Source organism: Belonocnema kinseyi, chromosome 4 (genome assembly GCF_010883055.1).
Source record: "Belonocnema kinseyi isolate 2016_QV_RU_SX_M_011 chromosome 4, B_treatae_v1, whole genome shotgun sequence".
In the NCBI taxonomy this organism is placed as follows: domain Eukaryota; kingdom Metazoa; phylum Arthropoda; class Insecta; order Hymenoptera; family Cynipidae; genus Belonocnema; species Belonocnema kinseyi.
In genome coordinates this window covers 3975787-3988144 of record NC_046660.1, presented here as the reverse complement: position 1 = coordinate 3988144, position 12358 = coordinate 3975787, and the positions used below count along the sequence as shown (strand labels likewise).

Below are 12358 nucleotides of genomic sequence, written 5' to 3'. Positions count from 1 at the left end.
ATTCGTGGTCGATAATCGATATTTAAAGAAAGAAAGAAAAAACCCTTTAGTGACTCAACTATTTATATTTACATGTTAGAACTACACTTATCACTAGTCATTTTTAGATTCTAAAGGTCACTCGACAACCTCTCAATTTCCTCTATGAAGAACCTAATGTCAGCGTCGGTCAAGGCCGAATTTTGCAAGACAAGTCTGAAGAAATTCCTCTCCTGTCGCAAAGGTTGGTAGGTGATGAGCATCGAGCCCTTTTTCACCATTCGCTCCTTCACAATCGGTGCCATTTTGTGCAACTCGGTCATCAATTCCTCGCCGCTCAAGTGCCTCTTCGACACAGGCACATACCGGAAGCAGACATTTGTACATTCCGGCTCCATCAGCAGCTTCCACCCACTCCGATCTCTGATCGTTTCCGTGAAGTAGCGAGAGAGCTCGAAAACTCTATTTACGTGTTTCTCAAATCCCTTCGAACCTTTCGCCTTCCACATAAACCAGAATTTCAGAACATCAGCCCTGCGACCACACTGGATGTGTTTGTCTCCCACATCGTAGGAAGTGTCGTAGAACTTGTCCTTTTGGAACAGATAAGTGGCCTTTGAGCCATGAGCCGACTGCAGCAAATTTTCGTGTTTCAGCAGAAGCGTCGAGCATTGCTGGGGAGCCGTCAACATTTTGTGCGGGTTCCACGTGATGGAGTCGGCAAACTCGACTCCCTCGAGCAGATGACGATGTTTTCTGCAAATAATGACAATTTATAATTTTCATAAATTTAATTTAATTACAGCTGTGTTCAATAATTGTGCAAAAATTTAGTCTGTAGAAACCTTTTTAAACCTTAAAATATACAACAAGATCAATTGCAACCGCAAATCCCTGATTAGCGCGACTCAAGTGGATCAAGTTAGGCCGACAATGAGACCAAAGAATGTAGCCACCGTGGTTTCACGGAAATCCATGCCTGCCATGAGCCCAACAGATCCTAACGCATCAGCAACCATAAAAAATCCCAAGACTCGCGGATGGTTGGAGCAGGGACATCAACCAAGAGGAGCGATGAAAAATAGCAGATGATCTACAACCAAGAGGATGAAGTCGCGAAGCTCTCCCGGACTAGACACCTTAGAATTTGATGAATGCTACTGTTTCTAGGGATACGGACACCGTGTGAGAGTTTTCAAAAGAACCAAAAGCTGTTGGAGATCCGGCAGTGAAGACCTTGGGGATCCGAAACTCAACAGCGCAACACAGTTGTTATGTCGAACAAATCCCAGACTGACCATTCCCCGGGGACAGTAAATTGTGTGGTCTTCAGGAAGACATCCCCAAAGATGAAGCTGAGAGACGACGCAAAATGAACTATAAGGACGCTGATGCACAGGACAGTAAGCCTATAGTCAGGGGCCCTCAAGTAATGCGTTATCTGTTCCGGAATCATTGTCTGACTCATCAGGAGAGGTCAATTCAATCGGCAGTACTTCCGTGAATCCCACTCTCTGTGCGCAAATGCAGTAAAAAAATTCAAGAACCACAAATAAGCCACCATACTGGACATAGCTCGTAAATTTCTTTTACACTGCCAATAAAATTTTTTGCAATGTCCAGTACAGTGCTCACTCAAGAAATAAAATTACACTGGAACCGCGTTTATATCCGCTTGGCCCCCACTACCTTGCAGTACCACGTGACTAAGAACCAATCATCCTTTGTTTCGCTACCCTGTTCTAGCTCAATCAGCGCGCAGCGCGAAAATTTCCCCTCCGCTGCTGAGCAGTGGGGGGATCCCCTCCCGGGAGGATATAAGTGAATGTTTGTGTTCTCTGACGGCCGATATAAATGCGATGCCAGTGCAATAGAAAAAGATACACTACACTGATGCAATGGGTAGTCCACGTATTGCAAACATATTTACGGCGAATATGAATGTTCGTCTTTGATGAGTGGCTCGGCATGACTTTCATAAAATGTTATATGTTTATATATTTAATTACTTACTCTACATAAAAGCAATTCTTTCCCTATAACATGTAAACTGCAGCCCAGAAATATATGAGAAACCTGTTTCCAGTCATTTACATAGCTGCAACTTTAATTGCTGACCCAAAAGATAAAACTAGTTTTTCATATAGATCCGAACTTACTATGTATGCATTTGTCTTTAAAAAAACGGTAAAGGTGAATGCATTTATCACATCTACAAGAGAATATTGAACAAGTGCAACTTGTAATGTTTCTACAGTTTCAAGCAGTTTTACCATCTTTCCTTCCAAATCTGATGATAACTCTGTGGAAAAACTCCTTTTCCTCGGTTGAAGGCATTACAAAATTTCGAAATATTATTGATTCAATTTTCAGACTCACCTTGACATCAAAGCACCTCCACCCCAGGCAGCATCAACGTGGAACCACATTTGGTACTTTTCGCAAATCTTGGAAATCTCCAGAAGAGGATCGAAAGCTCCCAGAACAGTCGTGCCAGCAGTTGAAGAGACCATGAGCGGAACGGCGCCTTCATCGAGAGTTTTCTTGACCTGTTTTTCAAGATCAATCATGCACATTTTCCCCCGGGCATCAACTTTCACAGATATGACATTATTCGTCCCGAGTCCCATGAAAGCTGCGAGCTTCTTCACCGAGTAGTGAGAATCCTCGGAAGTGAAGATGACGAGTCTTGGCAATTGAAAGACGCCAGTTTCCTTTATGTTGGGGAACTTGTAGTGCCTGGCAAGGTTGATGGCTATTCCGTTGGCCATGGAACCACCTGGAGAAAAGATGCCGTCGCCTCTTCCGTCCTTCCATCCCACTATTCGCCTCATTTCCTTCAAGACTTCTTCTTCCATGAGTGAGAACACAGGTGATACTTCGTAGGTGTAGACTGACGGATTCAAGGCGTCGGTGAGCCACTGACCCACAAGACCATACGGGTCCATTCCAGAAAATAGTTGGTTTACGAAATGCGGGTGGCCCGTTTTCACGCTGTACTTTATCACATTTCTGGCGAGATTGATGAGATCCTCGTGGGTCACACCCTCGTCGCAAATTTTCAGATTCATCAGAGACTTCAGGGTCGACGGTTCCACCCATTCTACCACCTGGTTCTTCCTCGAGGTTCCCTGAACAAATATTAATCAAGTTTAAATTAGCCGCAACTCTTGTTTAAAATGCCTACGTATTTTTTCAATTCAATCTCTGTGTAAATTGATACAAACGGAAAAGAGGTCATTCTCACGAACAACTTTTTTCTTTAGAGCGCACAGCCCAATATTGCGTAGATCACAAAAAAAAAAAAGACCGAAACTAGATCCAACCAGCAAGTAATTTCTTAAGCGAATTATCTGCATGACAATTAACGCACTCAATCGAGCCGATAAATCCAGTTTTTCTCTAATATTTTCACAACCTTGTCTTAATGATTGTTGAAAGTTTCGAGAGCTAATTTCACTATTTTACGCAATTCATATTACATTGCCTGAATTCAATTCCCCAAATGTTTATAGTTATAAAGGTTTTCAAAACTTTGTGAGTTGATCCAAATATGAGAAAAAAACGAGTTTGAAAAAAACACTCCTTCAATTAAGAAGCTGATGACATAATGTTGCATATAAATTAATGCTAGCAATCTAATTGAAATGAAGTTAATCGTTTAATTGGATGGAAATTGATTATCAATCAGCAGGTGATTGACAAAGAATTTTCTTGTTTTACTTCAGGTCATGGAAAGTCTTTGTAAGTAGAGTGTTCAAATGAAGCAAGTTTACATTATCTTTAGATGACATCATTGAAACTCGGCCAACGATTTCCTTTTCATCTTGCCAGGGACAATCTAGGTTCAACGGCCCAGCAGCTGTATCAGTTCCATTTCAAAATTTTCCTACATTTTTTGCAAAAAATTCATAATTCACAGTTAAGGGAAAAATATTATATTTTTATAAAACAATATTGCAATAATTTAATTTTTCTCGGGGATTTTTTTTATGTGTTAACCAAGTAGAGCCAAGAATCTGAGAATGATTAAAATGATTTATTTACAAAGCTGGGCTCTTCGATTACATACGTTCTGTGTTTATATACTGAGTTTCTTCACTCAATAAAAAGCGATCTCATTCGTATTTTTATAATTCTAGTTTATATGACGGCAGTTGCGCAAGTTTTTTAACGGTGCATAATTTAAAGACATTTTTGATGCAATTCAAAAAACAAACAAAACTTTGAAAAGGGACTAAAAAAATAACCAAAATAATGTTTTATTCTATTTTTCGATACCTAATAACTTTTTGCGTTTAAAAAAAAATTATATTGATTGACAATCTTTAAATTTTGGAGGTCCATGGGATTTTAGTGCAGTTGCGCGACTTCGCTATCCACGTGCAACGAGAGACACATTGGGGCGAAATCAATTCGGAAAGTTCAAAATAATTTTCAAAGCGCCACTCTCTGTTGATTTTATATTTTGATTCTTTTTTAATTTATAAATGATATGTGCAAACGATTTTTGAATTGTTACTGTCTAAAATTTCATGTTAATGCAAAGTTTTCTTCTGTCTTTTGTGAATAACGTTCCCGCGCTCAGAATTTCGTGAATTTATTGAGCAAAAAAGTTTTGAAAAGAAATTTTGTTTCTTTCAAACTAATTACAATATAAAATGGTAAACATTATCGATTGTTCGTTTTTAAAGTAATATTTTGGTTTGGTTTTTTTTTTATCTTTTCTAAATTATATTGTCAGAAATGTTCACTCTTTTGTTTATAAAATTAAAAAAAAAGTATCAAATGACAAATTTGTATTACTAAGCTCTACATCGGTGACAATAATTAGATAAAAACTATTTATTTCCGCTTTTAAAAATGCACACTGCGCATTTGTTTATGAAATTAACAAAAATGGTATCGAATGAAACATTTTTATGATCTATTACACCTTTTCAATAAGGAAAACTAGTCTTGTCGCCAAAATATTACTTTGTAAAAGAAAACAGTAAATAATTTTCACCATTTAATATTATAATTAGTTTCTAACAAATGACATTACTGACCTAAACTTGCTTACTTCATCACCCCCCTGCGCATTATATCCAGGAGTCTTTGAGTGCAGAAGAGTTGTTTGCAACAAGAAAAAGGAGAAAATAAACTTTTTTTTTTTGCTATTTGCATCAAAATACAATTTGAAACAATAACAATTGAAAACCCAAAATTAAACAATTGAGTTATTTTATTATTAATCAATAGCTACAATTTACATTTTTTAAATTTATTCAAGCAAGAACACACCTGTTGAAAAAGAAAATGCACCAGAAAACCACATGATCAGAAGTTTTAAGAACTTGCTCAGTCAAAATAACAATAATTGAACTCTAAACTGAACGTTTTTTATATTTATCGTGAACTGAGGTAAATAATTTTGGAATTTGTCTAGCTTATAACGTAAGTAAGAAGAATAAATGATTTTGGCTGATAATTAGACTGAATTTGAAATTGCAGTGACCTACCTCAAAGACAGCCTCGTTGAGAATCAAGTCAACCGCCTCCTTGATGAACTGCTCATGCTCTCCCCTGACAGGTAAACTTCTCAGGGCCTCAGAGAGTTCTTCTTTCTCTTGAAAAGAAGAACTTTTAGAAGAACCATTTTGGGAACCCGCGAAGAGGATTTTTCCCAGGGAACCATTGGATTTGTTGGGAGTTAATTTTGAGATCGACTCGAAACTGTCGAGAGCAGTTTCCTGGTCTAAGGACTCTCCCATGGTCTCTTCGTTGGCTGGCATTGATCACTTGGTGTGACTTGGTGGATCGACACGTTCTGAAACTCCCTCTACGGCCTGTGCTTCCTTTATACGCTCAAAGTTTCTATCAAGGACAAAACTTGGTAGCGTGCTCCCTCCAAGTTGACGTACATTTACGTATCACCTAATCGTGTCATAGTTACTGATAGTTATTCTATATACACTTTGCCAACGCATTATATTCCTCGTGGCGTTGCGTATATTACATGCACCGCACTGCACTGCAATTATTATACGTACGTACGAACATATACGTTCTCCAACTTACTTCATTCTCTTTCAGCTTTCAGCTTCCTGCCCTGTCTTCGAGCAGGCCCTCCTCTAATAATTACTAACGGGTAATCCCCACTTTCGTCCTCTTCCTCGATATATATTACTCATCCACTTTCTTTATGTTTCTCTAGAAGCTTTTCTCCCTTGCAGTTTCCGGACTCTTAAAAATGCTTGCACCTACTGTTTGTCGATAAATCAACAGGGAACATTGGATTATTATAGGTTTTTCAAGGGAAAACATTTTCATGAGTCACTCTTACGATAGACCGGATATTAAAAGTTTCTTTTCCGGGCGAAGGTAGAATGAGAAAATCTTCTCTCTTGTTAATATTATTTCTAGACTCTACAAACATCCGGATACGACCAAGCAGTTCAGACGCGCGTTTGACAATTGGCACAACGTTTCTGCATGAACATCATTATCAACAACTTATCTTATCATACATTTTTATTAATCCATCGCGGTTGCATTTCTTTCTCAAGACAATTGCTCCATTTACTTGTACATCGTCATATTCTATTTTATTCAATTCCAAAGTCTCTTAAATTCACTATTTTCAAAGTTATCACTATTTTTGCAACATCCTTCGCATCTGAATGAAGAAAATATTTCTTGAATTGACTCAAACTAAATCTCTGATATAATAATTTCTGGAAATACTGAAAATTATCAGTGTGCGTGCAAGTTTTTTTTAAGACATGCAGAATGCCCGATTTTTCATATTTTTCCTCAAATTTTGTTAGGTAGTGGCTGAAAACCTACTGAAAATTCCTATATAGGTTCCTATTTAGGATCCTACATAAGAACCTCTATGTTTCACATATAGGTGCCACCTATAGGAAATGACATAGAATCCTGTATATGTTCTGTATGGGACCATATCTAGATGCGCAGTACTATATTCTATTGCACCTACGGCTGCGCAGAAACTCATCCAGCAGGAGCACCTAGAGACATACTTACCATTAGGTACCTTATTAGGGAGTGTCCTATACAGGTACCTATACAGGAATTTTCAGTAGAGAAGTCAAATAATGATTTCAAAAATTCTGATCAATCTTCGTGAAAACCCCCGGTAATAAGCGTAGAATAGAGAAAAATTAATATTTTCAGATTTCAGCGCAAAAGTGAAGATTATTTTATTATTTTGATTGCGTGAATTTTCCATCTGTCTAAAATGCCACAATATGAATAAGATACCTCCTAATCTTTTTCACTTCTATTTCAATAGCGGCCGCCACACAGTTTTTTATTCTTCCAAAGAGAACGTGTTTTCAATAAATTTAATTCCTTCTAATTCTACTGGAAACGCACATCACAGAGATATTGCTTATTCCTCAGAAGTGCTCATATTTTGATTTTATTTAATTCCTTTTAATAAGTTCACAAAATATGTGCAATAAGTTGTTTTAATTCCTTCATGCGGAATGTAAATTCTGAAATTTTAATTCTCACCAACTCAACTCTGCCTCTCTGGAGTTAAAATTATTTAAATTCACACATTTGCATAGATTCCTTCGCTGCATTTTTTAAGACATTTAAATAAATTATTAAAATATAAATCAATATAAATTGGAATATTCTTCGAATTTATAAGTTATGAAAAAATTTAATAATGAAAAGTAGGTTAACTAAATGCTCTCGTTAAATTTTGCTAAGTCGATTGAGAGGAATAGGATTTGCACTTTTTCTGTCCCCGTCGGGGGATTTTTAGAAGGAGGAAAAATTGCGTATTCATAGGAATACAAATTCTTAATTTTTCGGAATTCAATGCATGTTACCGGGACGTTTAGTGTTCACTGGGAACTCCTGAAGTCAGACAAATAGTAATGTTTCTGGGTGTACGGCTTTTTTCCAAAACGTTAAAAATCACAAATATTCACACCCAAATAAAATAAATTTCCTGTCATTTTTTTTTTGCACAATGTGATTTATGCATATCACATGTGTAACATCCCGTCGTAAGGAGATACTGTTTTAAAACTTTTAGTGCCTCATAAATATTATTAAAAATTTTCACAATATGCAATCGCCTTTACCATCTACGCTGTTAAACTGCATGAGGCTGATTTATAACGCTAAATTATGTTTATTAAACATCAAATATCCGCATTTGTTGTTCAATGAAATAATAAAATTAAATTTAGAAAAAAATAAAATAAAAAACTCAAGTACTTACTAGCAAGGAAAGTGGCATTGCAGAAAACCTTCGACCAATGTAGGTAGCAAATGCTCATTTGCGTTTTTTATTCCATTTCTTGAGAGACTACTGTCCTTGCTAAATGTCCGAGAAGTTTGAAACGAATCGCGTTCACTATTGCCGGAATCGATACATAGTAACTTACTAATCCTACATGTATAGCGTTATAGCCTGATCCGATATTTCAAGTTTTCAGTCAGCGGCAAATTGCTTTGACACTGAAATCGTAGTCAACTTTCCAGTCTCTCGCAACTTGAGGGTACCCCCACTTTCTCGACTTTTAATTTTTGCGATTTTTAATGGGCCGCTAATTGAAAAAAAATCGACTTCAAAGGTTTGGATATTTTCATACATGTAATTTAAAACTTGGAAAAAAAACAAGAAAACATTTTTGCATAATTTTTTTTATCAACATTTCATAGATGTTTCTTGCGGTCAATAAAAAGTCATCTATTTTATGGCGGGCATGATTGCAAGTGACTGGAACGGCTGAAATCAAAAAATCAAACGGGACTCGAAATAGTACACGTTTGATCATTTATTTCGGGCAAAAAATTACGAAATGGCGGACCTTAAGATTTTATTTTTCAAAAATCTAATTTTTTTCAATTAAAAATCAAGATGAAAATTAAAGAAGATCTTTATTAATCTTCTTAATGACAGCTTAAGTTATATAGCTATTGATGTATAGGAAAACATATTAAAATTTCAGATTGATTGGCTGAATAGTTTTTCAGTTCAATGCCCGCCAATCGTAAAAACTCTGTTTTGTGAGAAAAGCATTTAAGTTTTGTGAAGCAATTTTTCGTGTATAACACCTACTCGCCTTCAATCAGCTAATGCCAGGTCCACAAAAAATCCCTCCTGACTCTTCAAGCAAGTAGTCACACAGTAAGCCGAGGGAGACCGAATTATGGCGAGGGTATTACGAATTAGTCGACAAAAAAACCATGCGGCGCGTCTGCCGTGCATCGGCGGCTAGAACTCCAAGAGTATTTCGAATTTTGACTTGAAATTCTCAGGAAATATTCTCAAAGAGTTATAGGTTTGAATAAGACAATAAACAGAAAATTCGATTTTTTGACCCCGAGAATGAGGGGGGTACCCTCAAAAACTTGTCAGCTTTATTACCCAATGACGGCAGATTACCATTTTTAGAGACGGAAACAGCGCATCTCTTTTGGCTTTATTGATTGAATAAACTTATTCGACTTATTGTTTTTACCTGATGGAAAATAATTTGTAAAAAGCAATACCAATACTTACTACTGCTCGGTCCGGACGGTGAGAATGCGAAAATAAATCTTTTATTTTTAACTTGATCACTGAACTGGTCCAGTAATTCTGCGTGCGTGTGTCCGCAAGATAGAAAAAGGTCAAAGTCGGAGACCTGATTGACGAAACAAAGATCCAATTAATCGAGCGTATGCAAATTACTGCGGAGGGAATTGATTATGAAAAAACTCTCGAGTAAAATATGCACTATATTTCTTCCTTGTTAATCAGTACAACAATGTGTAGAATGTATAAAGCTCACTCTACACGACACTTGGAATTATTTGCAAATAATTCCTTCTCCAATTTCGAATGTTTGACTAGCACAAATTCTAGATGCACACTTTGGTTCTTGACAGCGACTGCGAACAGCGATAAAATATTTTTATCTTAATCCGTTGGCAATAAACGAATTGCAGTGCTCTCTCAATCCAACTCATTTTTAATGAGAAATCTAACGACTCGCTAATTATTTACAGGCTATGAAAATAATGTCTCTCTAGTACCGAGTCATATTTTCAAATGTCAATCTTTATCTTGGGTATTGAGTGACTCTAAATTTACTAGACATCAGTACTACAGTTGAACTGTCTCAAGGCGAACGCTTTCAAAAGCCTTTCTCTGATAATGTTTTTATTTTCTTTTTTTTTTTTTTTTATAGTGAAACAGCAAAAGCTCAGAAATACGAGTGTTCATTTAGAACTGAATTCAAAGTTCAGCGTGAGACGTTAAACAATGATTTCACTTGAAGATCACGTGAAAATTAATTAACACTTATAATAACTCATTCATATATTACTCTTAATTTGATAATAGTTTATTTGAAAATATTTAATTTGCGGCACAAACGAATTCATAGATTTCAAATAGTATCAAATCTTCCTCGAGATTCGATACTCTTTGAAAAATGATATGCGAGATTTAACCATATAACTTTAGATGTCGAGCGTGATCTTATCAACAACTGTCACAATTCTTCTTCCGACTCTTTTTTTTTTTTCTTCTCGTTCCTGTTTCTTTATTATACTTTTCTTTTATTGCATTTCAGTCTTCCAATCTTTTTGTTTTGTACACAGTAACCGAAAATATATATATTTTTTTAGAAACCTGAAATTTCCTAAATTCAAGGGAATGTTGCTTGCTCCCAGACAGAATTATTTTAATGGTGCATTAAAAATGACGGATTGCTGGTCGAAAACATTCGACCACGTGCCGCATTATCTTAAAATTATCTAATACGCTCCGCACTTTACAATGCGGATTAATGTTTCCTGATCACAACCTCCAGGACAGCCAGCATTTCAGTTTTTGATGATTTTTTCTTTTCTTTTTCTTTTCTTTTTAATCCTGCCTCTGCAGCAGAATTTCAACCAAAGTAGGCGCCGCAGTGAGAGCAGCGTCTATTTTTTAATAAAAGGCAACAAATGACTCCGATTGGAAAGAAGAAAATTGCACAGAAAATTCCCAGGCACGTGTAGTCATCTTCCAGAACTCCCACCTGGGGAACATAAATATTCATTTCATTTTTCTTCAGAAAAAAATAGGGAAAATTAATATTTTTGCAAATTGTTTTGATTCTATTTCAACAGATTGAAAAAGAGTGGCCGCTGGACCGGAAAAACCGGCAAATGGCCGGAAATTTTGTGAGAACAGGAAAATCCAGGAAATGACAGTGAATTTGTTTTTTGAACGGGAATTTTACCAATTTTGAGGCAAAAAAAACTATTCAAATTTGATTTTAACAGTTTTTAAAAATAATTAATTGAAATGTTATATGTTTCAATTATTATATCATTCAGTATACAATTTGTCATTCGATAATATTTTGTTTAAAATAATGCTGTTTTAAAAACTGAAAAAAAAAATTATATCGGTTTAAAATTTTAGAATTTTCAGATTTTAAAGTTAAAAATTAAACCGTTTCAATTGGAAAGTCTTGGTAATTGAACAAATGTTATAGCCACCTTTAAACTATATAAAATATTTTCAATTTAAAAATAACTTAAAAATAATATATTTATACTTATTATTAATTAATTCATTATTATGTCAAAGTTAATTAAATTTCAAATATTATTTTAATCTAAAATTTGAAAATTTGAATTTTTTAAATACCAAAAATTAGTTGCTAAAATTGTCTACGTATGCCAACAAACTGTACCTATTTATATTGAAATTTCAATACAAACAGCCCACGATTTCGAACAAAAAATTTAGAAGCATTCTAAGAATTATAAAAGGAAACTAAATAATGAAATACCTTAAGATTCCTAGGAAATTGAAAATGACTTTTTTATTTTGAAAAGTGAATTTTAAAAAAATTTATAAAATTGCCAGAAATGAATCGGAATATATTTTTAATTTTACAAGATTTAAAAATAATTTCGGAGAGATTTTAGGAAAAATTTTTAATAATTTAAGATAATATTTACAATTTCTGAAAAAATTTCAAAAACAATTTAAAATGTGAAAAAAGATATAATATGTAGACTTTTTCAGATTTTGGAATAAAATTTTCAACTTTTTCAAGAATTTTAAAAGTACTTGAAATTAAAATTATTTAATTTCTAATTTAAAAAGTGTTCACTTTATAACAATTTTAAACGCTAATTTTTAAATGTCTTTAACTTAAACCTGTTCAAAATGATTTTCAGCTCAGTTTCTATCACTTTAAATGAGAACTTCTTAGGCTTAGAGATTGAACTTTTTAATTTTATTAACCGAAAAAATTTCAAAAACAACCTAAAATCTAAACGAGTTAAAACATGTAAAATTTTGGAATAAAATTGTGAAGCTTTTCAAGAACTTTAAAACTATTTGAAATGAAAATAATTT

At 34.8% G+C, this 12358-nt stretch overlaps 2 protein-coding genes across 4 annotated transcripts in view; both read right to left on the bottom strand.

Moving 5' to 3' along the window:
- Positions 1 to 45: 45 nt before the first annotated feature.
- On the bottom strand, positions 46 to 10030 carry LOC117170651 (cysteine sulfinic acid decarboxylase). 3 transcript variants are annotated; one of them, XM_033357566.1, is made up of 4 exons: positions 9515 to 10030; positions 5484 to 6227; positions 2359 to 3110; positions 46 to 735 (listed from the first exon to the last, which is right to left on the bottom strand). In XM_033357566.1, the coding sequence occupies exons 2-4, from the start codon at positions 5754 to 5756 to the stop codon at positions 111 to 113; spliced, it is 1650 nt and encodes a 549-aa protein (XP_033213457.1). In that variant the 5' UTR covers positions 5757 to 6227; positions 9515 to 10030; the 3' UTR covers positions 46 to 110. The 3 variants fall into 3 exon arrangements, with proteins under 3 accessions (XP_033213457.1, XP_033213456.1, XP_033213455.1); XM_033357565.1 differs by lacking the exon at positions 9515 to 10030 and adding an exon at positions 8228 to 8438; XM_033357564.1 differs by lacking the exon at positions 9515 to 10030 and having other exon boundaries at positions 5484 to 5898; positions 6043 to 6444.
- Positions 10031 to 10164: 134 nt separating this feature from the next.
- LOC117170652 (brain protein I3) overlaps positions 10165 to 12358 on the bottom strand; it is a 4844-nt gene continuing 2650 nt past the window's right edge. The window contains exon 3 of the mRNA XM_033357567.1: positions 10165 to 11021. Coding sequence (XP_033213458.1) covers positions 10890 to 11021 — 132 coding nt within the window. The 3' untranslated portion in view covers positions 10165 to 10889. The remainder of the gene's footprint in view (positions 11022 to 12358) is intronic.

Bases quoted from the DNA above. Each gene is read 5' to 3' on its own strand.
- LOC117170651 (XM_033357566.1), bottom strand. From the start codon at position 5,756: ATGCCAGCCAACGAAGAGACCATGGGAGAGTCCTTAGACCAGGAAACT. The intron at 3,111-5,483 runs GTAGGTCACTGC...ATATTTGTTCAG, and splicing joins TCAACGAGGCTGTCTTTGAG to GGAACCTCGAGGAAGAACCA. The intron at 736-2,358 runs GTGAGTCTGAAA...CATTATTTGCAG, and splicing joins GGAGGTGCTTTGATGTCAAG to AAAACATCGTCATCTGCTCG.